Source organism: Syngnathus acus, chromosome 5, assembly GCF_901709675.1.
Source record: "Syngnathus acus chromosome 5, fSynAcu1.2, whole genome shotgun sequence".
Taxonomy (NCBI): Eukaryota; Metazoa; Chordata; class Actinopteri; order Syngnathiformes; family Syngnathidae; genus Syngnathus; species Syngnathus acus.
Window position 1 is genome coordinate 1,409,868 of NC_051091.1, and position 26,698 is coordinate 1,436,565.

The 26,698-nt window shown below is 40.5% G+C and overlaps 3 protein-coding genes across 3 annotated transcripts; all 3 read right to left on the reverse strand.

Annotated features, from left to right (window-relative positions):
• Window positions 1-900: 900 nt before the first annotated feature.
• On the reverse strand, window positions 901-5,998 carry LOC119122994 (protein phosphatase 1 regulatory subunit 12B-like). Its single transcript, XM_037251732.1, has 7 exons — window positions 5,593-5,998; window positions 3,937-3,953; window positions 3,709-3,847; window positions 3,348-3,449; window positions 3,214-3,267; window positions 2,743-2,793; window positions 901-2,147 (listed from the first exon to the last, which is right to left on the reverse strand). The coding sequence occupies exons 1-7, from the start codon at window positions 5,719-5,721 to the stop codon at window positions 2,061-2,063; spliced, it is 579 nt and encodes a 192-aa protein (XP_037107627.1). The 5' UTR covers window positions 5,722-5,998; the 3' UTR covers window positions 901-2,060.
• Window positions 5,999-6,500: 502 nt separating this feature from the next.
• On the reverse strand, window positions 6,501-17,041 carry LOC119122992 (immunoglobulin-like and fibronectin type III domain-containing protein 1). The gene is made up of 23 exons (XM_037251729.1): window positions 16,859-17,041; window positions 16,007-16,050; window positions 12,867-12,989; window positions 12,649-12,788; window positions 12,418-12,517; window positions 12,220-12,265; window positions 11,956-12,148; window positions 11,773-11,886; window positions 11,541-11,703; window positions 11,202-11,474; window positions 10,757-11,077; window positions 10,534-10,658; window positions 10,307-10,451; window positions 9,923-10,216; window positions 9,554-9,853; window positions 9,309-9,485; window positions 9,124-9,252; window positions 8,732-9,040; window positions 8,088-8,173; window positions 7,818-8,010; window positions 7,440-7,736; window positions 6,924-7,250; window positions 6,501-6,630 (listed from the first exon to the last, which is right to left on the reverse strand). The coding sequence occupies exons 2-23, from the start codon at window positions 16,035-16,037 to the stop codon at window positions 6,587-6,589; spliced, it is 3,930 nt and encodes a 1,309-aa protein (XP_037107624.1). The 5' UTR covers window positions 16,038-16,050; window positions 16,859-17,041; the 3' UTR covers window positions 6,501-6,586.
• Window positions 17,042-18,075: 1,034 nt separating this feature from the next.
• On the reverse strand, window positions 18,076-25,519 carry igfn1.4 (immunoglobulin like and fibronectin type III domain containing 1, tandem duplicate 4). The gene is made up of 23 exons (XM_037252702.1): window positions 25,502-25,519; window positions 24,594-24,716; window positions 24,360-24,499; window positions 24,059-24,158; window positions 23,862-23,940; window positions 23,580-23,772; window positions 23,323-23,436; window positions 22,945-23,113; window positions 22,549-22,821; window positions 22,289-22,474; window positions 22,039-22,098; window positions 21,786-21,839; window positions 21,590-21,705; window positions 21,292-21,433; window positions 20,923-21,216; window positions 20,398-20,700; window positions 20,076-20,255; window positions 19,860-19,988; window positions 19,700-19,779; window positions 19,402-19,594; window positions 18,785-19,081; window positions 18,339-18,665; window positions 18,076-18,263 (listed from the first exon to the last, which is right to left on the reverse strand). Exons 2-23 carry the CDS (start codon window positions 24,679-24,681, stop codon window positions 18,259-18,261), a joined length of 3,522 nt encoding a protein of 1,173 aa, XP_037108597.1. The 5' UTR covers window positions 24,682-24,716; window positions 25,502-25,519; the 3' UTR covers window positions 18,076-18,258.
• Window positions 25,520-26,698: the final 1,179 nt, after the last annotated feature.

Sequence of the window (26,698 nt, forward strand, 5' to 3'; positions counted from 1 at the left end):
CATCCATCCAGCTCATTTGTTAATAGGCTACTACAGTACAGCATGTATGTACGATGTAAATACTTGCATGTTGGGAAGCACCAATGTTATTCTTATATTATGTTGGGTTTTGTGTCCTTGTGTCTTTTTTTTATAATAAAGAAAAATATACTCCAAAAGCAAGTCCAGAAAGCATAAAGCCTATCGCAGTTTGGGTGCTTCACAGAGGTGCTTCTACTCACCCTGGAGGTAAATGAGCTCGTTAGTATTATTCATTATTATGAATACGATTACTTATTTCTATAATTCCCTGCTTGTGTTTACATTTTCAAATGATCACTTAATGATGGATGATCATTATGCATCATCATTGTTAATTCCGTCATGACACATAGCGAGTCTTAACCACAATGGACCGGTACAGAGTCCGCATCACAGTAGGTGCTGCACCGATCCGCCTGTCCCCGCCTTTGGCAGCCGCCCAGATCACTCTGCACCTGACCGCTTTGACCTTTGACACAGGTAGTGAGCCTTTCAGGCTTCGCCCATCTAGGCCCCATGACTTCTATAATGATAGTTTCTTTAATTTTATTCTATTTTCCACCATTTGTGACATTTGGCTTAAATGACTTAAACAAACAAAAACCAGGGCAGTAGATGGTTTGACTTTAGGTTTTTTAATATTTTTTCATGATTCAAACAATCATGTAAATAAAAACAAGCAATCATGTAACTTAAACATTATGGAATGGAGGATGCTTTTCCATTTTTGGTCACTGGGTGGCAGCTTGAGATCATACATAAGGTAATAAGAGTGCGCTCACATTGGCCTTGACTAATACAAATAATAAAAATGAAGCAACACTGCCCCTACTACTATATACAGTAAGACTGCTTGTGCTGTGCGTGAGAAAAAATATATTTTCTTTTATACTCGTACAGTCGCCTCCTAAAGTATTGGAACGGGAAGGTCAATTGCTTTGTTTCAGCAATACATTACAAACTGCTTTTTTTTTTCTTTCTTTCTTTTTTTACTTTGGATTTGTTTGTTTTATTACTAAAATTGTTGTTAACCAAACAGGAAGACTCTAGAGGCAGATGCTAGATGCTCTGTCAAAACAAATCTGAAGCTAAAACAACAACGAAACCCCCAGAAACAAACGAGGCTGCATTACAGGCCAGAAAAAGCTTTTGAAATGCTGAAAGCAATATTCTGCTGAAGTTAATGGCTTGCAGGCTTTATGCAGATACATTTTTCCTGGGAACTGCAAGACAAAATGCTTTAGTAGTCTTTAGAATTGATGTGCTGCTACTATTATGAGTCGTATCATCAATAAAAACTAGTCAGCCTGATTTTAGGAGCAGCCATGCAAGACCAAGCCATGAATTGACCAAGTTTCACAGATAAGCTTGTGTGTTTTGCAGATCCTTTATTATTTGGGATGTTGTCTTTTGGTGTTTATGTCCCCCAAATTGGATTGGCTATGCCCAATGTTTGTGCAATAGCACTGATGAATTTTCTTCTAAATGGCTGGCTTTTCTCCCATTGACAGCTTGCTGGGCTTTTTTTTTTTTTTTGCTTAACAGCAAATTCCGTTTTTTTTCCAGGTGAAACCCAAAGCCAAATGCGAGCACTAGCATTTAGAAAGGAATACAATCAAATCAAAGCTGGACTTCTGAGCCTCTTTCATCTAAATCTTTTGATCTGCAATCCAAATGTCTTTTCTATACAACAAAAAGGAATCCATCGTCACGTTCCAAGACTTTTGGAGGGGAATTGGATGTGTTTTATTCGGTTGAAATTGCAGGTTAGGAGGAGATTGGTGACATCACACTTGCATTATGGACTACTACATAGGTCACAGTTTCCATGGAGATGCATTTCATTGGAGTTCATGTTCTGGGATGATGAATAATGCCACGTGGGCCGTGTCTTTGCACGCGAATTGGGGTTTAGTCATCTGACCAGAAAAACAAAACAAAAGACAGAATCAGAGGGATCACTTGTGTTGTTTTCATGAGACAAAATAGGGAGCACTCGCCAAATCACTTAATCCTTCTTCCGTTCATCCTGGGGTAAATCACTTGGATAATTTGGTGATGACGCGAATCAGCGCTCCATTTTCATCCTTCAGTCTTTGGTTTTCTGTATGAAGTTCTGCTTTGACCTGAGCAGGAAATAATGCAGACAATAAATACAATCATATAATACAAGATGTCCTTTGCAGCCGAGGTAGGAAGTGGATCTGAGTGAGTAGGTGAGATGCTTTAAGATTTGCATTTCTAACATAACAGGAAGTCTTCATTGTATAGATACTGTATGTTACATCCAGCTTTCTTTTTCAAATCCAGTGTTATGAGGATGTGGACGTAATGACTCAGTGGCTATAATACAGACAATATTTCTTCTTATTGTTCCCATTTAAGTACTTTGGGAAAAAATCGAATCATCATGACGACATAAAATTCCTGGAAAGCCCACAGTGCTACTTTGTTTCACGGGCCTATTTTCAGACCAGAGCTGCCACGTTTGCATTGAGGTCTCATTCGCTGAAGAACACAGAGGTTGTTGTTTAGCAGATGTTGACGACCAGGATCCCGACCGGGGGCTTCGGCACCACCACCACCGCAGTGCCACAAGAAGCACAATGGTGACAAGCTGTGTCAGACGGACGACCACACCAACCAACAAGATACTAGGGTCTTTCCCTTATTTCCGTAATCATACTTTGGAAACACTAGACGAGACGACACATACTATACCTTTACTTGTTCTTCCATCTCAGATATCTTCTTGGTGAGACTTCGACTGTCCTATGAGCAAACAAATAACTGGAAAAGTACAGTATTCTTTCATATCATACAGTGGTGAAGTCCCATTATTGTCTTGGGGAATCCTTGAAATGAAGGTCACACTTGATGAGGCCATGCTCAGCCCATATTGCCCAGGTTATTGGGGCTTCCTTTGGACAAAATAGGAGATCCTGAAATTCATCCAAAAGGGCTCCTTCAAACCAATATGGAGAGACTCCTCTTTGACAGCCATGGGCACACAATTTAATATTGTTCAATAAAACTTGAGGCAGATGCTAAAATAGATCATTTTTTGTTTGTCAGGACCTCTACAATAAAAGCCTCCATAAACACGTGATCCATTCATCTGAGGATAGTATTGAAGCCAACAATTCCGAAACTTTAAAATACACTTTGTCTTGTTCGATTTATGTCTGTTACCTTTTTCTCTGTTTCGAGCATGGTGGAACCCAGTTCGCTTTTCCTCTCCTTCTGCTGCAATGGAAAAAAATATGAATTGCGCTATTTTAATGCAGATTTTACAACCCAGAGGTATTTTCGTAGATTGCTGTTACCTGAGCTCTTTGCAGTTGCTCCTGGATCACAACTAATTCCTGTTTACTGGTTTCCAGTCTAGACTTGAGCCTTTGATTGGTGACCAGCGCTTTTTCATACATCTGCAAAACATGTTTATTTGTTCCCCCCGTATTTCAGAACAGTTCTCAGGTGACTTAATAAAATGGGTAAAGCATCAAAATTCAGTGCAGAGACAAAAATGAACTAAAAAAAAAATCACTCGTGAATTTCTTCATCACAGAGTAAAACTGTGTTGTGGATCTGTGCATGTGGTGCATGCAGCAGAAAGAAATAGCCTGTCTACCACACATTGACTACTCCAGCAGTTGCTTAAAAGCAAAAAAAAAAAGCATCACGTGCCTTTTTGTAATCATTCCGCGCCATCTCCTCTTCTGCCTTTTTTCTGGCCGACAATCTGTTCTCCCGTCGTGAGAAGTACGACTCGGCATGGTTTCCCGTCGTGTCGTTGGAGAGGTCCGACATGCCGGATGAGTTCAGTCTAGAAAACAGAATAGACTTAGCTATTTGGATAACTGGAGCTTGCAGGATTGACCTGATTTAGCATGAGTTACAAGCAAGAAATCCTACCTAGATAGTCGCTCATGCTGAAATAGAGGAGAAATGTGTTAAACATTTGCTTGGAATAAAATAACTTATGTACATCAGGGCTCATACGTAAGATTAAAAGTATAAAGACATTTACGTGCAAGTGTTATTAAGTTTTCAAAGAATAAAAAGGGAAAGGATGAGCATTTACTTCATGGTACCTTTTTAAAAAACCCTCGACTTACTCTACTGCAGCAGTCATCATATAAAATCATTTGCATTTGCGTCACTATTTACGTTAACCTCAAATAGAGACTTTTTTTTCTTCTAAGCAAAGTTTTGAAAATTCCAAGCTCAGTACGTGAACTCAGGCTTGAGTCAACCAACCCTGAAATAAACTAAAGAAAACACAGCCAAAAAAGGCCATGTCCGTCACAGTTGGATTTATTATTGAAGCCCCCTGGAAGATGACTTTAGAACTTTCTGTGACGGACGAACAAACGAATGATAATAGCAGCTCCAATTTTGCATGCATGGTAGGACGATTGACAACTCAAAATTTTCCGGTGTGGTTGAGAATGCGCCTATTTGTTCGTCTATAGGTGCCCTGCAATTGGCTTGCGACAAATTCAGGGCACCTATTGCTCGAAAAATGTTGGATAAACGGTTGGGAAAATGAATGAAGGTATACAAACATGGATGAATTCATCATGAATGAATTCAAAAAAGGAACCCTAACCCTCCTTTTTACAGTCCCCTTAATGGTGACAAAAAGTGGGTCAAACAGACACCCTGTCAACGCTTACGTGGAGCAAACAGGCCTCACAAAGATACAAACCAGGTTGTGTAAACACCCCTAGATCTTCCCTCAGACATTTACGAGAATTCTGGAGCTTGGGCAGGCAGCAGCAGATGCACTCAGCGGAGCCTCTGGTTTAAATGGAAGGGATATCACGTATAAACAGTCTGATTGAAAAGAACCTAAGTGTTGTGATCTGTCCTCACTCGGTCCCATTGGGACAACTTGACTCCTGACCGCTTATTCCCCAGTGGAAAATGTGAGTTTCCCGCAGGAAGAGCGGGAAAGATAAACAACCATAAATACTGCGACTGAGTTCCCATAAGCGGATCCAAGGGCTTCTTGTCTCTCTCACTCAATCTTCTCTTACCTTCTAACTATTCTATTAACATTTCCACATTCTCCAAGTTTAACAACATTTCTGGTTGTTCATGTTCAACAAGATTGAGGTCTTGGAGACATCTGAATGTGTAAGACCAAATTCAGCTTAGTGAGTAGCTAAGGCAGGAGTAATCAAAGTACCTGCTCTGTTTTTTATTGCATGAAGAGTTTACATGATCAAGTCCTGCAATATACGTTGCATTCATGTGGTTGTTATTTTGTCCAAAAATGGGTTCATTAGAATGCATTTATAGTTATTTGTCTTCATTTATAGATGATGCCCTCCAAAATTCTTTATCTCATCAACTCTGTTGATCATATCAACTATCTATGCTCGCGGCGTATAGTGACAGGCAGAAAATGTAAATCTAGGTTGGGAAACACAGCAGCAGTTTATTTCCCCAACAAAGAGGGTCTTCATTTTAATACAAATTACAGCGGATGCAAATAAAAAGTGACAAATTGATTCAACTCAAATTCCTCCGTTAGTGATAGAAAATCAAAGCCGACAAACTTACCCTCAGACTCTCGTTGGCCGAGGACGATGAAGATGAAGAAGAGTCAGAAGGCGACTTCCTGACGCGTGGATGATCTTTGCTGTGAGCCAGTTGGCATGACATGCTTCTGGCTTCCTCAAGCCTCTGCATGCAGCTCTTCCACCTCGATGAAAATACACCCCGAAAAAGATGAGGGCAAATACCCCATTTAACCAGGATTTATGGTGAGGGAGTTCATTAGATGCTTAAATGATGGTGAGCTATTGAAACTGAAGAGCAGCAGAGGTGGGACATTGGAGTGGGCGGGCCTGTGTCTGTGCAGCGTGCATCTGACAAGTCTGACATGGTGAAATGAATTGTTGAGATATATGATAGGATTTTTACAGGATGAGAGGACTAGTTGTTGGGGCCTAGGATATGATCATAATGAGCGGAATTTTCCAATGTAACAATCTGTTGGCTACAAGTGGCACCTCTTCATTTGTAAATCTGATGAATAGCATGTGTTGAGTGGTCCGAGACGTTCACTTATAAATGTGGCCATTACATCAGGAAAGAAACAAAGAATCCATCTGTACGGGTGGAGGAGGGGGATTTGACTATTACTCAGGCAGAAAAAAAACAAGTGGATGGGTCAAGTAGCTGAGCTTTTTTTAAAACCACCAATTTCTGCCTGGTTTAAGAACTGCATACTTGTGTTTTTCAGCACATTTACAAGCATGATGCAGCAGTAGTTCGCCAAATGCCGTCCAATCAGAAGAAATTGCATCTCTTGCCAGTGTGTACATGATAATATTGTGAACAGGAATGCTGTTGTCACTGCAAAGCTTTCGGGGGCCACCAGTGCAGGCAGCCCCTCTCAATTATTATTTGTCGCCCCTAACCTACTCTGAAGTGGGCAGGTGCAAGATTGAGTGAGGAGTAGCAGCTGTCCGATGAACAAACACTTTAATCAGTTATTACAGCAATAAAATAGTGGGTCATTGCTCCGTATGCAGACATGACGACAACATTGCTACAGGTATTCTGTTGTAGCTTCCATGGTCCATGTCCTTCTCTCTGTAAACAAATACACAGAAAGCAGATAGTTTCAATTAAATTCCACACAATCTTTTATAATATTATACTTATAGCATAATTGGGGGGGTGCACACGCTACAACAAATCGGACAAGACTGCTTAAATGTTAACTATGTTATATACTTCTTGACCTTTCGTTTTCCATGCTGTGCAGTAGTGATGCCATGAGTTGTGAGTTTAATTCATTCTGTGACCCAGATCATACCTGAATTTACCCATATGCCAAAAACGTGTAAGCCAATGTACCGTACGTAAAAAAGCATGATATTTACCTCTGACTTTCAGCATCATGGAGCACTCTGCTGACCCCAGATGGTTCTCAACAACAACTTTGTATTCACCGCCGTCGTTGGCACCCACCCTCAGTATAAGCAGGGAACAGACACCACACACGTTGGTGATGTAGTAGTTGCTATTGACGCTCAGGTTCACGTCGTCATGGTACCATGCCACACGGGGGGCCGGGTCCCCCTTGACTGCACAGCTCATGTGACACTCGTAGCCTTCTGGAGGAATATGGCGCCTCAGTGGGGTGATGAATGACGGGGCTGACGATAGGTCCACAGATTTCCTCGGTGGAACATTCACCTTGAACCTCTCTGTAGTGCAAAGACAAAATACGCCTGTCAATTCGTAATTAAAATTGAGCATCAAAAATAATTAGTGATTACTAATCGTTACACCTCTACCATGCTGATAAACGACTTACAATCAAGCTTTATGTTGCAGCCTGGTCCTTAAAAGATAATATATATAAAGAAAAGATAATGGATGCAATATATTATTACCTCTTTCCTTCTTAATTTCAAACGCAGGTGAAACAGATGGTGCTGATAGGCCCATGTCATTTTTCGCGTACACCCTGAAGTGATATTGGCGTCCAGGCACAATATCTACAACAGTAAACTTGTTGTTGAAGAGGTTTTCTGCCACTGTCCTCCAAGTGGGCTTGAAGGAGTCCCGCTTGGTTATGACATAGTGCAGCCTGTCGTCTTTTGTCTCGTCTGGAGAGGGCGCCCAGGACACAGTGACGGTTCCTGGGACGTTCTGATACAGCTCCACAGGACCTGGAGGCTTGGGATCATCTAAAACGTTGATGAAGAGAAAGAAAATACAGATTTTCATATACACTGTTTATTTTGTTGGTCAGTCATGCTGACATTTACCTGTTACCCTAATTTCCACGTTGAAGCTCTCTTGGCCGACGAGATTCTTGACGATAACGGTGTAGACTCCAGAATCGGAGCGCTCGGATGTCGGGATCAACATTTGAGAAGCTTTATCAGAGTTGGTGACGGTTACGTGCTTGGGGACTAAAGCACCATCTTTCAACCAGGAGACCTCTGGAAAGGGTGATGCCTGTTGGACAAATACTTTTTAAAATCCACTTGAAATGAAAAATTCACAGCGATTATTGTTGTTGTTTTTTATATTACCTCAAATGGGATGTTGAGGCGAACGGTGTTTCCTGCTCTCACGACCACAAAGTTTTTCAAATTGCGATCTTTGAACTTTGGCCATACTTTAGGGGTGAAAATGAAAATATGTTTCATGTCAATTCAAATGATATTGTTCTTCACATAAACTTGCTACATAGTAGATGAATATTGTCATTTTTCTCATTCAAACGGCATAATCCTTTGGACCTCATTTCTGGCCCACTGTGCTTGAATTGATTGAGCCACAGAGCAGAAGTAGCACTTTTGTATTCAGCAATTTCAATTCACAACCGCATGGGCAGGGTGTACGGGTGTGTAAACATAAAACACAGCTGGAACGAAATGAAATTTGGCTTTACTACCTGAGTGACTCAATGTTGCCGTTGATCAGGGCTGAACCATTTGAGGAAAATGTTGATTCAAGTCACAATATTCTTCAAATCAAGCTTTAGTGCATTATTCACAAAGTGGAAACATTACAAATGGAGAATTGCATTGGAAGCTATGACTGTCATAATGTCTTCATGTATTCATGTCAGCAGAAAGCCATTCATTCATTTGTGGTTCTTCTGACTTTCTTTCTTTCAACTGTCAGCAGACATTCATAGAAAGCCAATGTCATCCTTCAAATGGATTCTTACCAGGAGGGGGCATGGCAATGATGTGATTGTCAAAGCCTCGAGGTTCTCCATCACCTCCGTAATTGGTAGCAACTACTCTCACCCAGTAGGCAGCCATGGCCTTTAAGCCACGTACAGTGTAGGTGGTGGTCGTAATTGGGACGGCGTTGCATCGGGTCCAATCTGAGCTTGCTCCGGGTCTTATTTCCACATAATACCCTTGGGCTTCATCCTGCGACCCTTTCACTTCTTTGGGCTTGGTCCAAGCCAGCGACAAGCTTACGTAGTCACTGGATGTTACTCTGAGGTCCGTGACTTTGCCTGGGGGTTCTTCAATAAAAGTAATGTAAGGTAAGAAGACTTTAAACAATGTGCTAAGGTCACATGGAGGATTCTAGATGACACACGCATACTCATGGGATCTCTTGCAATTACGGTGTCGGATGGATTGCTTGGATCCCCGGGACCCGATAGGTTGATTGCCGACACCCTGAATTCATATGCCACTCCCTCACAGACGTCTTTCACCTCGTACTTGGAGTCTAGGGAAATTTTTTTTATTTTTGGCTCATTGTAGCTCATGAAATGAGTTCCATACCCTTTATTGGTCCTTCTTGGTTTACAAGGCTCCAGTTGTTAGTGCCTTTCTTCCTTTTTTCCAAATGAAAGCCCACTATTTTGGTTCCTCCGGTGTCGCATGGAGCACTCCAAGCCAAACTAATGCAGTCCTTACAGACACGGACCACTTTGGGTGCCGAAGGCGCTCCCGGATAACCTGTGACAAAAGCTTTTTTGACTTTTAACTGATCAGAAAGGTGGCCGAGGCTCATATTGAAGTCTTACGTAATACTCCGGCGGCTATGGCTTCTGTCTGCAGGCAGTCACTAACACCCTCTGAGTTTTGGGCTCTGATCCGATAGCAGTATCTCTTTCCGGGTTCGACATCAGAGTCTCTGTAAACTGTACTGTTGCCACTGATCTGTCCCAGACTGGACCATTTATTACGTCCAACCTGCTGCCGTTCTATGATGTAGTTTGTGACTGGACATCCGCCGTCATCCTTTGGCGGTTTCCATTTGAATTCAACAGATGTCACAGCACTCTCCAGAATTTCCACGGGTCCTTGCGGTGGTGTAGGTTTGTCTGTGGATGGAATCATTATTGCGCTACCAAATGCCTCACCTTACCGTAGCATCGGTTCCTTTGACTCACCCAGGACTATAAGTTTGGAAATTGCTTCCGTGGTACCAAATTCATTCTTTATTTTAATTTTGATCTCGCCGCTGTCTTTCCTTTGACATTTTGCAAGGCGTAGTTTGCTCGATGTGGCTGATTTTTCAATCCTCATATTAAGGGCAGGCAAAAGCTCATCATCGTCCTTGCTCCACTGAATCTTCATCGGCTCTCCGCCCGAGAATTGAAGCTTCCATTCAGCAGTCTCGCCCGCTTTTACCACCACTGGCTTTGCAAATTTTACAAGAGCACTAGCATCAACCTTTGGTGGATCTTTAGGGAGAAGGGGGAAGGTGTTGTTTTAAAAGATCAAAACCAAGACCCCCTCAAAAAAAGAAAAAATGAGTCACTTTTAATTCTAACCTTGAATATTCAATGTAGCTTCTGATTTACGTCCATCTGACTCGAACCGATACACAGCTCCATCCTCTTTGTTACAGCAGTCAATTATCAATTTGTGATGAGCTCCATCTTGAATAATTTTGACCCCATCATCATCATCGGTGAGCTGGTCAGATGAAAATTGATTACCCTTAATCCTTACAAGTATCAACGAATTGACGACGATGTTGCTGGAAGATATTACTCACCAGTTTCCCATTTTTGTACCACCTTCCCTTAGCGTTCTCAGTGCTTAATTTACAAAATAACTCTGCCCGTTCACCTGTAACAGCTGTAGTATCTGACAGGCCGCTGACAAACTGAACACCTTGATCTGGAAAAGAACCAATGGAAAGAAAATGTACAGTCATCTATAAACCGCCAGACTTTGGTGGATTGGATTGTTATTGAAAAAAATATCTTTGGGCCTACCTTGTGACACATCAGACACTGTTAGGCCTGCTTGTACTCGCTCCTTGCCTGCATCAACCTTCTGGCTTTCATCTCTGCCTCCCAGGAGGCTGTTATTGTTCTCACTTTTCCCTTCACCATCAGTTTTCCAGCCATGGCTGTGATTGGACCTATCATTCTTGGTTATATCACTCTTTCCACTAGAATCGTCGCCTACTCCAGCGCCGATCTTCCTGCTCGACTCATTCCGTCCATCCTTTTCCTCTGTGTCCTCTATCTCCAATTTAGCCAGCTCATGCTGATCTTTAGATTTCTTTAGACCTTTATGGGCATTTGGATCGGCTAAATTAAAAAAAAAAACAAAGATAAATGGTAAATTTTCATTTGATGGATTAGAAATGTCCCAATTTGATCAGGATCAGTGATGGCATGTTGTAAATATTATATGTAGATGCAAATGACCCACCTTCCACCACAAGAGATGCTTTGCATGACGCAGTGCCAGCAATAGCATAATATGTTCCGTTGTCAGCCTTTTCACAGTTTTTAATGGTGAGCGTATGAATCAGTTTGTCTTCCGAGACGTTTATCTCATATTTGTCGCCGTGTTCAAGTGATGAATCTGACGTTGACCATGTTATTCTGTTGAGCGGTGTTGACAAGACGCATTGAAAAGAGGCATCTTTGTTTTCCAAGGCCTTCGTATTATTAATCTTGTCTGCAAAGCTCACTGCAGGCACTGGGGAAGCACAAGAGATGCATAATAATGTTACACTGATAAATCTCTATCATGGGAAGTGCATACTTTGGAAGTCAGTAGTTAGAACGGTTGTCTCTCCAACATCAACCTGATACAAGCCAGCGTCTTCTGGTTGGGGATCTTTGATGGTGAAACAATATTTGTTTCCACGTTTCTGCAGGCTATGCTTGGAGTTTCCATTGTTCCCATACGGGACCCTGTTCCCATCCTTGTCAAGCAAAGAGATCAGGCATTAACAAGTGCAGTAACATCAGAAGTGCCGACAATCAGAACTGACCTTGTACAGATAAATCTTGCTGTTAGGATCCAGTAAAGTCATGTCAAGGCTGAATTCTGCCTTTCCGCTAGGCTTCACTTCAATTTGTCTCACATTGCCGAGATTTTCGACAACCTTGAGAGGAAAGAACATGTTTTGAATTGGTTGGAAATAGACATTAGCAGTATTCTTTCAATGCGGTACCTTCGCCTGTTCATCTGCCCTTTCCTTTTTCAACTGATTCAGTCGTTTCAGCAACCAGCGGAAATCTGTAACTCCAAAGTCCAAGCATATTCTTTGATAGTCTTTCTTTGGTGCCGTGAGGAGCACTTCCATGAGTTTGGGGTCCAGTTCTCCCTCTTTTGGAGGCAGTGGTTTTTTCTTGGTGACGACAACGCTGAACAAAAATATTTTGCTTACCGTTGGTTACGGCTAACTGCTTACAATTAATCTTTGTTTCAAACCTACGTTTTCTTGAGCATCTTTCTGAAATCCTGTGGTGCATCGTCCTTTGCTGAAAGATAACCGCTGATAAGTAAAATCTACAAATGCCAAAACCACATTTGTGGCAATGTAAATCATAAATTTGAGTCTTGACATTTGTCTCCCAACTTGAAGGCTCTTTTGATGATTTGTCAATTCTGTAAAGTATAGTCTGTGTCTCACCTTTAATGATAATAAGGGTGGCGGAGCAAACAGCTGTTCCATATTCATTGGTGGCAAAGCATTTGTATGTATCGGCAAGTTCTGGTTTTGCTTGTGGTATCTGTGTGCAGAATGTGTCATTGGTATAGACTATTTGCCACGATGTACTGTACATGAGAATGTAAAGATGTGCCTTTTGAATACAAAGCCATATTTTGTGTTGGTTGTTAGGTCTGAGTTTTTATTTCTCACCTCAAGGATGTGTTCTTTGGATTTTTCTTCATATTTAATCTTGTACTTGTCTGCGTCATTGACATCCCCCTTGTTTCGTCCCCACGTGACGCTCGGTGGCGGCTCACCACTCACGATTGCTTTGAAAAAAGCTCTTCTCCCTTAGGAATAAAACAAATAGAATCAAAATAAAAAAAGGACAGAATGTGACAAGCCTTGAAAAGGCTCGTTTTTCTTACCTTCATTGACAGTCATGGCCATGGGCTTTCGGGTAAAGTCAGGTGTGGATTTTCCTGCTGGAACTTGCTGGACCACCTGAGTAATCATGACGCCGTGAACCCTGGACCTCCTTGTGATCGCCACTAACAGACAAAGAAGATTTCGCAGAAGCTTAATGAAGGTAGATGATGGTTGTGATACAGTATAGATATGTATATTATACAGTATATTATATTGCAAGCTTATGAAAACTACAAAGTAGTTTATCACTACAGTTTGTAATTATTAGAATAGTTCAATCAAAAGAATGAATTAGAGTTTATAAATTAAATCCATGATACAAAACTCTGTCAATAGCAGTCCAAGCAATACATTTATGTTTCATCACTTATTGCACTTCTATTGTAAATACACAAGATGGGGTGCTTTCCTTTCTCATCTTGTCAACACTGCATAATAATTCTACCGGACCCTTGTCCAAAACATGTGAACTAAATTTATATGATTTAGTATGTGACTGAATGAGCTGGGTATGTAAACTGGTGTGTTTTTTCTGTATGATTAAATTATACTTAAAGCTTACACAATATTTATGAACCGGTGTATTTAATAGTATTTCTGGATCCCGAAAAAAATAAAGTGATTTTTAGCATTCAGAATCTTACATCTTGCAGCCGGCTCAAAACGACTGAGACGTGTTTACGTTGAATGGAGATGTCAGACAGATTTGAGGCATTTGACTCTTTTCTAAGCTAAATGAAGATGACTCAACAGAAGCTTCATACAGCAGGTGTTGAAAGAAATAAACACCATCTGTTGCGATATGAGTGAGAGCATCATACTACATGGTGACTCATAACCACTTTTGGGATCTGAACTTTGCCAATGATTATTAATAAATTAATTTATATCAAATATATATCATATATAAATGTTAGCCATTTGAATGTGGAATTGAGGGCGTTAAAATGTGATTTGTTTGTTTGCCAGTGCTTGTAACTGACAGAGTTAAAGGTTTATTGTTTTTTCTTTTAACAGTTTATGAACTATTTTTATAAGAATAATATAAGGCACATTTATCGCTTACAGAGTCAATTGTCGCCATAAATCTTTGTTAACTGTCCAGGCCAGGATTGGGCAATTAATTTTGCACATGAGAAACTGCAAAGCTTTTCAAGGGCAAAGCCAACATGCCAATCTCAATTTGGTTTTTATTATTTTTAATGCACCTAATGAGAAAACGCATGTTGTCTTGTTTTCATAAAATGCAATGCAACGACGATGTCAATGCAAACAGCGAAGTTTGTTCTTAGAGAGTATCCTAGCATAGAACACCCAGTAATCAGAGTGTTTTCAGCAAAAATGTAAAAAGTAACAGTGGCAACCCAAGATGGCGGCCCTCTGGCTTCAAGCGTGAGGCCCAACAATGCATCACATATAAATTGGGGCCTAGATGGATGATGATGATGAAAACAGTTGGATGTGCTTAATTCTTCCACTTAATTCCATTGCTACAATATTATTGAAGAAAAAAAATTAGACTATAGTGCGTGCGCAGATGATATTGCACTTTTTTTTAATGGGATTTGACAAACTTGATTGTTGCCACGGCAAAGTTGGACTTGCTTGAAATTTCAAAGACATGTAACTTGCATACATGCAATTTACGATCAGCGAACTAGTGCAAATGCATGTTCCTTTACTTTTCAAAGCCACTTTCCATTGTCAGCGGCGGAAGTCAGGTGATAATGCAAATAATGACTCGCCGGGGGTGTGTGTGTGTGTGCAATGCAGATTGACGGTAGAAAAGGGTTTCCTCCATTCAAAAGCGCAAAATGAGCAAAATTGCTTTGACAATGTGAAGACACAGCTCCAAAGTGAACTTCAAAGAGTATCACAGCCTCCTGCTCTGCCTCTGAAGTCACACATTAACGCGCACATCCCAAGGTTGTCTTATTATTTTACCATTAGCATTGAAAGTTTCTGCAAGATTACACGCTCATCATCATATTTTTTGATTTATTTTTTCCCCCAGTAGCGGCTTGACTCCCGTACGCGTTGAATATTCAATGCGTCATCTCTCCAGGGGTTTGGAGCTGCTGCGGTGCACTTCTATCATTGGAATGCAGGCAGGACTTGGGGTAAGCGTGTTCCTCGAGCGCTGATTCACACTAATCCAAAGTCTGTCAGGACGGCGGCCGTTTGTTTAGTTCTGCATACCAAACGCTATTCTTTTGATTTGGACTTGCACTGGGCTCGAGGAGCCATGACAATTAGTTGGCTGTATCGAACTGATATCCAAGTCATGCTGAGACACTAATGCAGGCATCTGGAGTCAAATTTCCTGTCTGCAGGTTTGTGAAATATAGTTTAATTTTCATCCTTGGGGATGAGACACAGCATAGAATGAGCGAATAAGAACAAGGGGTCATGCTTTTCAAAGACTTATTGTGTCTTTTTTAATGAGGTCTCATCAAACATATTCAAACGTATTGATCATAAATGCATTGGACGAATCCATCTGTTGTGTTATCTAATATAAATATTTCAAGACCAATTTCTCATCACGCAACAATTATGAGATTCTGATTCCAATACAGGCACCTGCAAATCTTGTGACGTTTCAATTTTGCGTTTTCTTTGTGATTGTGGAACAAGATTTAATCAAAATAATCCACCCGTTTTTATCCTTCTCAGGAGGCTGCCAATTTTTTCCTGTACTGGCATCTGCTGTTGAATGAAATTGATGTCAGAGTGGCCATGGGGTCGCCTTGCGAACGTCACCGGAACAAATTCGGAAAAACAGGTGAGCTGTGGCAATCACTGCCATAAAACATGGAATGTAACTTACCGTAATTTTCGGACTATAAATCGCACCGGAGTATAAGTCGCACCAGCCATAAAATGCCCAAAAAAGTGAAAAAAAAAACATATATATGTATATAAATCGCTCCTGAGTATAAGTCGCCCCTCCACCCAAACTATGAAAAAAACCGCGACTTATAGTCCGAAAATTACGGTAATTGGAAAAATGTGTTGAAATTAGGACAACCAGAGTCTTTGAATTGTTCAACTTTACATGTTTCATTGCTTTTTTTGCTTGCGGACATTGCTATTAAAAAAAATGACTGCACTCAAAAAAACTGGCACAAAACCTTACCTTTTGGCGGCTCCTTTGCATTTAAACTCATTGCCTCGGTGTATCTGGGAAACAAAGGGAAATACATTGGCAAATCTTTGTGACAATTATTTAGGTTAGATATGTGTCCCTCCTGCAACACACCAGATTGAAATGATCCAGATCATTATCATGAGCTTGCTGATGAGCTGATCATTTGAATCAAATGTGTTTAAAGAGGAATCATTTCAAAACATTGACAGGAAGACTGTAGACACTGGGAGTTCATACCACTGTCATCCGAAACCTCAGCACTACCACTTAACATGTAATTGTTCCCGCGTCATGTTGGTTAAATGTCCTCTAATAATGCCAAGTTTTATTCTTCTGTGTTGCGTGCCAGCAATGAATGTGTTTTGTCTTTGACTTACTTGTACCCATAGCACAAAGTGTGTATTTTTTTTCTTCTTTTAAATAAGAATAGAATTAGCTCTGTGTCATTACTATTGCCCGGTGGCATTTTTCATTTTAATTTAAGAGACCATAGCCATGCTCATTTATTAATCACAGGGAAACACTCGCTAAAATAAACCACACTGTTATTGCAAATATCTGTTTAGTATTATTGGAGGAGCTTCAATGTTTAATGTTTACAAGAAAAGTTGTGATACTTGCGGTGGATTTACTTTTTAGTTTACTTAGACTGCTTTAACGTAACATTGGGGTAGCTATTAGTCAGAAAGAAATATTTAAAAATAGTAATCCTATATCCATTTTTCAAAATCTACTTTAGCCCAATGCTTTACTGTTTTTCAGTTTAATATTCAAAAGCATTCATTTAGAAATATTCTCCATTTAATAATTCATTCAAAATAAGAATCCAACATAACTTACTTGCAACCCTTGGTCGATCTGTCCGTTCCCCAATCTGTTTTCTCGTCTATCTAACGTGGAGGGCGTTGGCACCCCTATTTGTTTGGCAATAAAAGGCCGAAATCCTTACGTGGTCGAAATGCAGTTGGTAAAAAGCCATATTAAAGCAGAAGTGAAGGGCAGCAGTTCCTTTTACTCATCCTAATAAAAGTGATAGCCTCACATTTGAACTGGAAACATAATCGTGACTTAATCTGCTATTGGCCATATTCATTGAACAATATACACCGTTAATAATGACAATATGAAACCTTTGACGACAGGAAGTTTACAATTTGGACAACAGATTGATGATATATGGCAGTCTGTTATTCATATATTTGAGTGGCATAGTTTTCTGATGCCTAGTAAGCTATGTTGGCGCTCTACTCTAACGACCCACAAAGCGTTGATCGCGAGTATTCCCGCTGGCAGTGTCCTTGTAACGTGATCTTTCAACTGCGGACTTTAACGGCTGATAAACGTTAACATGAGACATTTTGTCACACTCCAAAGTGTCAATGAAAAATCTCACAGCATCCCCTTTCTGCCGGGCAAGTCATGCAGCGTTATAAAAAGATGACAACTCATGAGGCGCAAGTGTGTTGAGCACGACTGGAGGCTCAGATTGTTTGGGGTCAAGCTCATCCAGAATGCCTGAATGGTCACCTAAATACCAAAATCTAGTCTATGGCTGGAGAACAACACTTTATTCGACCAGGAAAGAAATTGAAATTTGGACTGGTAGCTCCTCTTAAAGGTTATATGATAGGTACGGTAGAGGATCAAATGGTCATTTTACAGCTGTGTTAAATATGGAAGGGCAATGAAAAATGGTCGGACTGTTCTTAAGCCTGAAAGATGCCCTGTGATCCTTTAAGGTGTCATCAGCCCCTACAATTTCGCCATTTAAAAATATAACAGTATGTTGTAACCACATGTTGGATTTTGTCAGTTGGACATTTTAATATGAATGCCCCTTAAATTGTAAAAAAGATTTCCGGGAAAAAAATGCCGACAAAGTCTCATAGAACTTGGCTGGTATAGTGTTGGGACCCCTAGTACAGCTACATATTCATCAGTAATGGTCACAGCCAATCACATACATAAACAATACAGTGTCCTTTTATTAAGTGTGACAAAAACAGTTGCATGGAATTATTTAATGTATAAAATCCGAGTAAAAACAAACACATAGGTCGCAACTTGATGATTTATTTCAGTCATGATCCCGAAAGCATTTGTAGTTCATTTATAGCATTTCAAATAAACAAGTTACCACTATTAAAAATGACTATCCAGTCTTCCTTACATTACCTACTGCTTTTTTTTCCCTCTGTTCTCTCAAATAAAACAACATCCGATAAGGCCCTCCTGCTGATTCAATCTGTGGAGAGAAAGAAAATGAAAAGAGGAACTACTATACAGAATAAACCATGTCATTAAATTCAGATAAACCCACCTCTAACAATGAGTTTAGTGGAGCATTCTGCCTTGCCAAATGAGTTAATGGCAACAACTTTATATTCTCCGCTGTCCTTTGGCCGCACTCTGAGAATATACATGCAGCATACGCCGAAAGAATTGGTGATATAGTAGTTTTTGTCTGAGTTGATACATTGGTCATTGAGGAACCAGGACACGCTGGGCGTTGGGAACCCTCGCACGGCACACGTCATGTAGACCTGGTAACCTTTTGGTGGTGCATGGAACTTCAGAGGGACCAAGATGGATGGGGGTCTCTCAAAGCTGATATTGGTTGAGTTGATTCCTTTGTGCGGGATTGGAACTTGACAGAGAATAAAATGGATAAGATTTAATTGTATAATATGATCATTGTATCTTTCAAATTGAACTCAAAAGTTACAGTGCTAACATTCTTGGGATGAACTGTTGAGAGTAACAAACCTCTGTTGCCATTAATTCCCCATGTTGGTGACTGCGACGGCTCCGACACCCCCATGTCGTTCTTGGCGAAGATCCGGAAATGATATTCAAGCCCCGGAAGGATGTTGGTAACTGTGTGTGTGTGGGTGAATAGGCGATCTGCAACAATTTTCCACACCCTGGTGTTGGAGTCGCGTTGAGCCACCCTGTAGTAAAGTCTGTCATCAAGCTCCTCGTCCGGCGATGGAGCCCATGTTATCACCACTTTGCCATGGACTGTTTGTTCCAATTCCACTGGGCCTGGGCTCTTTGGTTCATCTGGTTTCAAATATAGCAAACTATTAACATCTCTCTTTTGCAGGTGTGTATTTCTGAAATCTAGCCAAATCTAGTTTTACGTTAGTGACTTAGTCAGGGAACAGACCAGAAATTCGCTTTACAGTACGTGCGGTCCTGGCCGGAATTGAACCAGCAACCTTCCGGGTGTGGCTGCTCCAGTATCCACATTATGTAAATATTAATGATCCAAATCTTGCAAAATGTGGGACTTTATAAAGCTACAATTCAATGTAGTTTTAAAGAAATATCCAGCTTCACTGGTTGCACTTAATAGGAAACTTGGTTAAGATTGTTCTTACCTGTAACTCTAACCTCAACATCAAAAGAAGCCTGTCCGACTGAGTTTTTGGCTATGATTGTGTAGCTGGCGGAGTCTGAGCGCTTCGATGAATGAATAACAAGCTGGGACATTCCTTCAGAATTGATGACTTTCACCCAAGGGGGTAACGCTTCATCGTCCTTGAGCCATGTGATCTCCGGTGGGGGTTCAGCCTGCATACATTAGATATCACTATCAAGTGATTGTCACAATGTAAATAAATCCATCAATAAAATAGAAAGTTTGAAGACTAATACTCACAGCTCGTGTGGCCATACCTCATAGAGAATTTTTACACGTGCTGAATTTCCTGCTCTGATAACAACAAAGTCTTCTGGGTCTTTGAAGTAAGGCCTCACTGGATGGAAAGACAAAAACATCATCACTGCCTCAAGTTAACTCTTGTTATATTTACAGCAAGAGAGATAAACAACTTACTGTTGGGATTCTTTGCACACACCACTGCAGACGGGGGGCTCGGATCCCCCGCTCCAGACTCATTAATTGCAAGAACCCTGAACTCGTACTCTGCTCCTTCAGTGATGTCTTTAACTGCATAGTTGACATCTGCAGAGAAGGTGAAAAACAATGTGGCTGTCAAAACTGTCTACTCTTAATCATTTTATACAGGATGCTTGCATGTCTATGACTAACCTTCAATGGGTTCATTCACCGCGTTCAAGGAAATCCACTGATTTGTGTCCTTCTTCCGTTTCTCCACTTGGTAACCGATGATGGGTACTCCCCTGTCATCTTCGGGAGGGGTCCACGTCAGTGTGATACAGGTCTTTGATGCACTGACCACTTTGGGGGCACTGGGCGGCCCAGAAAGTACTGCAGTAAGAAACAAGTTAACATTCGTATTATCATTAGAAGGAATAATTGGACGGCATCTACGCATTGACTGCAGAATATTTCCAAAAATATTCAGAGAGCCCAAGGGGATTGATTAATGAGATTTTTTTCAGTTTCTCACTCATGATGCCAGCCATAATGCTATCAGCTGTCTCCAGGAATTCGCCAAGGCCTTCAGAGTTCTCGGCATAAATTCGATAGCTGTATTTCTTTCCGTGGGTCACGTTCCTGTCCCTAAAGGTAGTCTTGTCGCCGGAGACATGTCCGAGTTTGGTCCACAGATTGTGGCCTGCCTGCTGGCGCTCAATGTTGTAGTTTGTGATTGGGCATCCGCCGTCATCTTTGGGAGGTTTCCATTTGATCTCAATGAGAGACGAGGTTGTATCAAGCGTCTCCACCGGACCCTCTGGTGGACCTGGACGGTCTATGCAGAAAAACACAACTGTTTTATTTCTTTTAATTAGTGTGCAACACTTGGAACAAATGGACAAGTCTTATCTCGTCTGCATTTGGTGTTCATTGCTATTTCACATTGAGCTGGGCAAATACTATTCCATTTTTAGAAATATTTATTCAAAAATAAAGCAGCCTGCTTGGAATACAGCTTGAAAGGGGCACCCGTTTTTGCCCAGCTTTAGTATCTTACCGAGCACAAAAAGCTGAGAGGTAGCTTCTGCGGTCCCAAATGGATTTTTAAGTTGAATTTTAATTTCCCCCATGTCTGCCCGCAGGCAGTCTTTGAAGAGCAGCCGGCTGTGATTGGGCTCCTTCACAATCTTTACTCCTCCTCCATCTTTGACCTCTGAGCCATTCTTAGACCAATTAACAGTCAAAGACTCCTGAGGTGCAAAGGGCATTTTGAAAGTTGCATTGTGGCCCACTCTCACTGTCAATGGCTTGCAGAACTTGTGAAGGTCGTCAGGGTCAAATTCCGGTACGTCTACAATGCACAAATAGTAATTGAGTGTAATGCATGCAAATGAGCACTTCTAACATTTTAACTCAAATATAGTACCTCCAACGGTGACCTTTCCTTGTGTACTCTGATCCCCTGATACAAAGCGGTACAGGCCAGAATCCTCATCTCGGCAGTTTTCAAAAGTCAGCATGTGAGAGGTGGACTTTTTGCTCGTGCTGATTCCAGCACCAGCACCTATCTAATAAATCACAAATGGAAAGAAAAGTCATTTTGCCTTGCGCTGCCATCCAAAATATAAATGGTAAGACAATATCATGGACGTGTTCTTATGTTTAGGTGTAATTAGAGCATTTCAAGACTTCAAATCTTCAACAACAAAAGAAAAATCATTTACTGGTTCTCCATCTTTAAACCAGGTGCCGTCGCAGTCCATGTTCATCGTGACTTTTAGTACAGCTGACTTCCCACGTAGACAGTAGATATTAGAGAGTCCACATGTGATCACAGGTTCTGAGAACAGCAATTGAGTGTGCTTAATAGAGTTAACCCAAAGGAACAATAAGAAATACCATGAATGATTTTTGCCTTACCATCTGTTGCAGCTACAGGTGCTGGCTCAACGTTTACATGCGTACACTCATTATCTGACAAAGCAACCAAAAGAAAACGGCTCATTTATACATTAATCATGCAAATCCCTGAAAGTTTTTATTTCTTATTTTTCTTGGTATGTTTTATCTACAAAAGATACTGCGAGTGTACCAATTTCTTCAAATGCTTTTGAATGCTATTTTTAATCAGCTTCATGTTATTTTCCTGATGTAGAATATTAAATTTTCTTACCACTGTCTCCTGCCTCCGCAACCGCCGTATCAGAGGGCACATCTTCCGTTTTCTTATTTCCTGTTAAATATTCACACTTGTTGCTGGGTCAAAAATATATCAATGCAGGCAAACTGAAAGTTGATGAATAAAAAAAAAAGATGCAACTGCAACTCAAAAATGAAGAAATGTTTTCAGATAAAACCGCATAATTCCATCCATATTGTCGTCCCTTCATGTTTTGGTGAAGTGTTGGGTTGGGCAGTCTTACCTGGTTTGGGAGTTTCAGATGGGAGTGGGGCTTCTTCTGCAGCTTTGATTTGTTCTTTCAGTTCCTCTTTCTGCTTCTCCAACTTTTCATGTTGCTCTTGAGCCACCTTCTGCAGGTCGATACCGGACCCCCCAGCCCTTGTTGTCTTCCTCATAGACTTCTTGCCCTTACCAGCATCTTTATCAGCTAGAGTGAGATGGGAGTACTGAAGTGCCGTTGATTATTTTAATAATGATCTAAATGTAGATTGAAGAACATACCTTCAACAACAAGCCAGGCGTTACATGATTTGATTCCTGCAGTGGCAGAATAAATGCCTTTGTCTACAACCATGCAGTCTTTGACCACTAGTCTATGAATGAGCTTGTCCTCAGAAACCTCAATATCATATTTATCTCCTTGTTCCAAGGGCAGATTCTTTCCAAACCATGAAATCTTGGCAAGGGGCGTGGAAAGGACACACTCAAATATGGCGTCTTCTCTCTCCATCGCCTTTACTTCCTGAATTTTCACCAAGAAGTCAACCATGGGAACTGAAATAGAATGATTTCAAAGAGGTAGTATCAACTAAGACTAACTGCAGCAATGCTTCAAGTAGGAGGAAAAAACACCTAAAAATGTACGTTCTGATAACTTTTAGAACTGTGTTCACTTACTTTTCAAATCTGTGGAAAATACGTTCACATTAGCTACATCCAACTGGTAGAATCCGCCATCTTCTGGCATGAGATCCCTTATGCTGAAAATATACTTCCTCCCTACTCTCCTCAGACTGTGCTTCATCATATCTCCTAGTTCTTTTGTGTAGGGAACCATTTCACCATCCTGTGGAGGGAAGTCACAATTCAGGGCCGGAATGCTTCAAGAAAACATACTGAAACATAAAATATTTGAAACAAGAATTAAAATAAAATCTGTATAGTATGAGCCACAGTTTCTACAAGAATGTTGATCTTTCAGCAAAGACACCGAATCCAGGTTAGTCCATGACCTTTGGTAGGATCGTAAATGGTGTAGCCTTGTTTTTACCTGACCTTATACAGGTATATTGAGCTGCTCTGCTCGATAAGTTCCATGTCAATCTCAAAGGATGCAGTACCGTCTGCATTCACCCGGATAGGTCTCAGGTTGGATATGTTCTTGACAAACTGTGATAAAAAGAGAACAGAAATTAAGATAAGATAAGATAAGATAATCCTTTATTATTCCCTCAATGGGGAAACTCCTATGTTAGAAAATGGCAGAATGGCTGAATATGCGTTCTGTGACCATATGAAAAAATCCGTGTAACCTCAGCTTGTTCCTCTTCTCGTTCCTTCTTCATTTCATTGAGTTTCTTCAGCATCCAGCGAAAATCAGTCACTCCATACTCTGCACAGATTCTCTCGTAGTCTTTCTTATCAGCGCTAAGTAGCAGCTCCCAAAATTTAGGATCCAACTCTCCATCCTTCTTCTCTGCTTGCTCCGATTTTGGACGTACTTTACTGAAGAGAAGAAACAGGAGTGCTTTGCTGGGTTGGTGTTTTTTTGTTGTTGTTTTTTTTAAAGAAACATTATCTTAAAGATAGCTGACCTTTTCCGTAGGAATTTCTTAAAACCACCGTTGATGGGTTCTGTTGCATTTTGCTGGGCTTTGTTCTTTTTGTAGCCAACTGGAAAACACAAAAATTCCCTCGTTTGATTGATATAGAAATACATTTTAAGGACACACAATAAAGATTTAACACCTGCCATTGATCATTTCTAACCCTGACAACAGATGGGTCTTACCTTCAATAACATTCAAAACAACTGTCACCATGGCTTGTCCGAATTCATTAGTCGCAAAACATTTGTATGTGTCTGCTTGAGCCGCTGTGACATTTGGCATCTGGAAGATTCAGAACATAGTGCTGTGCATTTCAAACCACAATCTGTGTGTCAATATAGTAAAAGCACATTACAAGTCAAACAATAGACCAAATCCATTCATTATACTCTTTCACGGGGCGACACGGTGAATGACTGGTTAGCAAAGACAATGACAAACTGCTTTTCACATTTTCAACATACTATTTGGCGAATCACTTGCCTCAAATGTATGCTCATTGGAGTTGGCGTCATATTTGCTCTGATATTTTGAAGTGTCAGACACATCTCCATTATTTCTGCTCCATGACACAGTGGGTTTAGGATCTCCGGTGACAATGGCTTTAAAGAAAGCAAATTTCCCTGCAGAATGCAATCATTATTATCAATAGGTTTTTGCTCTCTGAATTGCAAAATTGATGATTTAAAGTTAATTGAGTTAGTCATTAGTACCTACCTTCTTGAATAGTCAAAGCAATTGGCTTGCGGGTAAAGTCTGGATGACTCCTCCCCTCTGGCAGCGTCTCTATGAACTGGGTAATCATCACTCCGGGAACACGAGACCTTTTCCGGATACCCACTGAGAAACCATTGCCGAAACTATTATGTCTTTGTCAGTGGAAATGATCAAATGAAAAGCTCCAACCCGAAACTCATTGTCATGTTTAATCACATCACCACTATTTTTAAAGCATGCTGTGACCCATTTTAATAGGCTACATGAAGTATTACAATGTCAATTGAATTGAACCTGTAAAGTACACTGGTTGGAATATGCCCCCTTCCGCGCCCATCGCATGCTATCTGATTAATCCTATTTCCTTGGGAATCCATGCCTCATTTCCATGCTGAGAACCGGGCATGTGCAGATAGACTGCTCGTGGTGCTCCAGCACCAGTATTTTTGTCCCAAATGACAAAAGTGTCCTGGCCATTTTTTTATTAATCACAAGGTGCAAAAAAGAACTTAAAAAAAAGCCCTCTGTCATCACTCACCTCCCAAAGAGTCTTGATTTGGGTATTTTTTATTTCTGCCCTTCATTGTGCAGTGCTCACATGCCTTTTCCATTTGAACAATATACCTATTTATCAATGATAGCTAGCCTTTTTAATTTGATTGCAGCTTTCATTCACCTCCATTATAAACCTTTTTTTTTTTACATAACATAACATAAATTACTACATAGATTAAAAACTGTGCACGTGCCTGCCAGAAACCAATATTTTATACCAAGGCTGCAGATCTACATATGACAAATGGTATCTGTTGCATAGCAGTAGGTCATGCATCCGTAAATATGAGGGAGGAAGAAGTATTAAGATGGGTGATAAATAGCAAGCTTCTCTGGAAGTCCCCTAAGCCTACCTTCGTTTTCTGCAGCGGGGCCTGATAAGGTAGAAAAGCACACAACAGTATAAGTCAGGACAGTCATATTGGCTTAACCCATTCAACTGAGATAATGTAAATAAAAAATAAAAAATACTTGACAACAGTCTGTGCAGTAATACAGGACTAAACGTAATCATTTCCATTTAGGTCATGTTTTTTCTCATCTTGAAACAATGCATCTTTTGTTTTTTTTGCTTGAAAGTACTGTGGCATTATTGCTTCTTTGATATTTTCATTTAAGAATACATACTTTAAGTACGTCAGACAGAAAAACGGTCTTTTGTAAATTTTGTTTTGCTCTGCTTGCCTTGGCCATTGCCTGTCCCATCTGTGATACTGGCTCTTTTGGACATCTTGGATTCTTGGATGATTCTTGACAGAAAAAAAGAAAAAAAAGATGACAGAGTTAAGGACTGCATATTTAAGCCCCTCCCAAAAAAAGAACTGAGTGGAAACCATTATGCTAGCATGTGGCTGTGGTCCATGCAGCTGCTTGCTGGGTGCTTTGGTTTATCGCACTCCCTCAAAATAAAATCCTCATCAAAATAAAACTTTTATGTTGCCCTGTCAACATTCGGGGGGATGGATTCATTTATAGAATTCATTTCAGCCAACTTAAGGTATCATTATACAGCTTTCTTCTGTTTTGTTTTCATTGCGGCGTTTTACTTTGATACTCGAGTCGCCCTGGCCACCAAGCATTTTTTTATGATCTGTCAGTCCTATTTACGGTAAGGTTCTGTATAATAATACTGTATTTAATTACCCCAATGATTTCTTAATTTAGAAGGGCAAATGTCAAATATAAACTAAATTATAAAATAAACTGATAAGGCATGTTTTTGTCATGGATTGAGTGTATCCTGGGTGGAGGGGGTTCACGAGGACACTTGCAGAGATGTTGAATGAAAGTGGTTGAAAAACATCAAGTGTCACATAACCATAAATATGTTCCCTTCCAAGGAGTGAGAAACCTTGACGCCGAGTTCCCACTCTACACTAGTGTATAGTGCATGTAAACTCTTATATTTTCAAGTGACCTATTTGTGATATCACTGTGTCCACATTTAATGTTCTGTCATTTCATTATGTTAAGCTCTTGAAAGTCAGAGAGCCCTGAAGGCACCAAATGTTCGGGTTGCAGGTTACCCTAACGTGTCCAGAGCTGCGAGG

Excerpts from the sequence above, each read along its gene's own strand:
- LOC119122992 (XM_037251729.1), bottom strand. The coding sequence starts at position 16,037 with ATGAGTTTAAATGCAAAGGAGCCGCCAAAAG. Across the intron at positions 12,990-16,006 it reads TGCAAAGGAGCCGCCAAAAG|TGGCGATCACAAGGAGGTCC; the intron begins GTAAGGTTTTGT and ends TTTGTCTGTTAG. Across the intron at positions 9,854-9,922 it reads TTCCAAACTTATAGTCCTGG|ACAAACCTACACCACCGCAA; the intron begins GTGAGTCAAAGG and ends TTCCATCCACAG.
- igfn1.4 (XM_037252702.1), bottom strand. The coding sequence starts at position 24,681 with ATGATTACCCAGTTCATAGAGACGCTGCCAGAGGGGAGGAGTCATCCA. Across the intron at positions 22,822-22,944 it reads ATTTTCCACAGATTTGAAAA|TTCCCATGGTTGACTTCTTG; the intron begins GTAAGTGAACAC and ends ATTCTATTTCAG. Across the intron at positions 19,989-20,075 it reads GGTGAATGAACCCATTGAAG|ATGTCAACTATGCAGTTAAA; the intron begins GTTAGTCATAGA and ends CCTTCTCTGCAG.
- LOC119122994 (XM_037251732.1), bottom strand. The coding sequence starts at position 5,721 with ATGCAGAGGCTTGAGGAAGCCAGAAGCATGTCATGCCAACTGGCTCAC. Across the intron at positions 3,268-3,347 it reads AGCAACTGCAAAGAGCTCAG|CAGAAGGAGAGGAAAAGCGA; the intron begins GTAACAGCAATC and ends TTTCCATTGCAG. Across the intron at positions 2,148-2,742 it reads AGATGGAAGAACAAGTAAAG|GTCAAAGCAGAACTTCATAC; the intron begins GTATAGTATGTG and ends TTTCCTGCTCAG.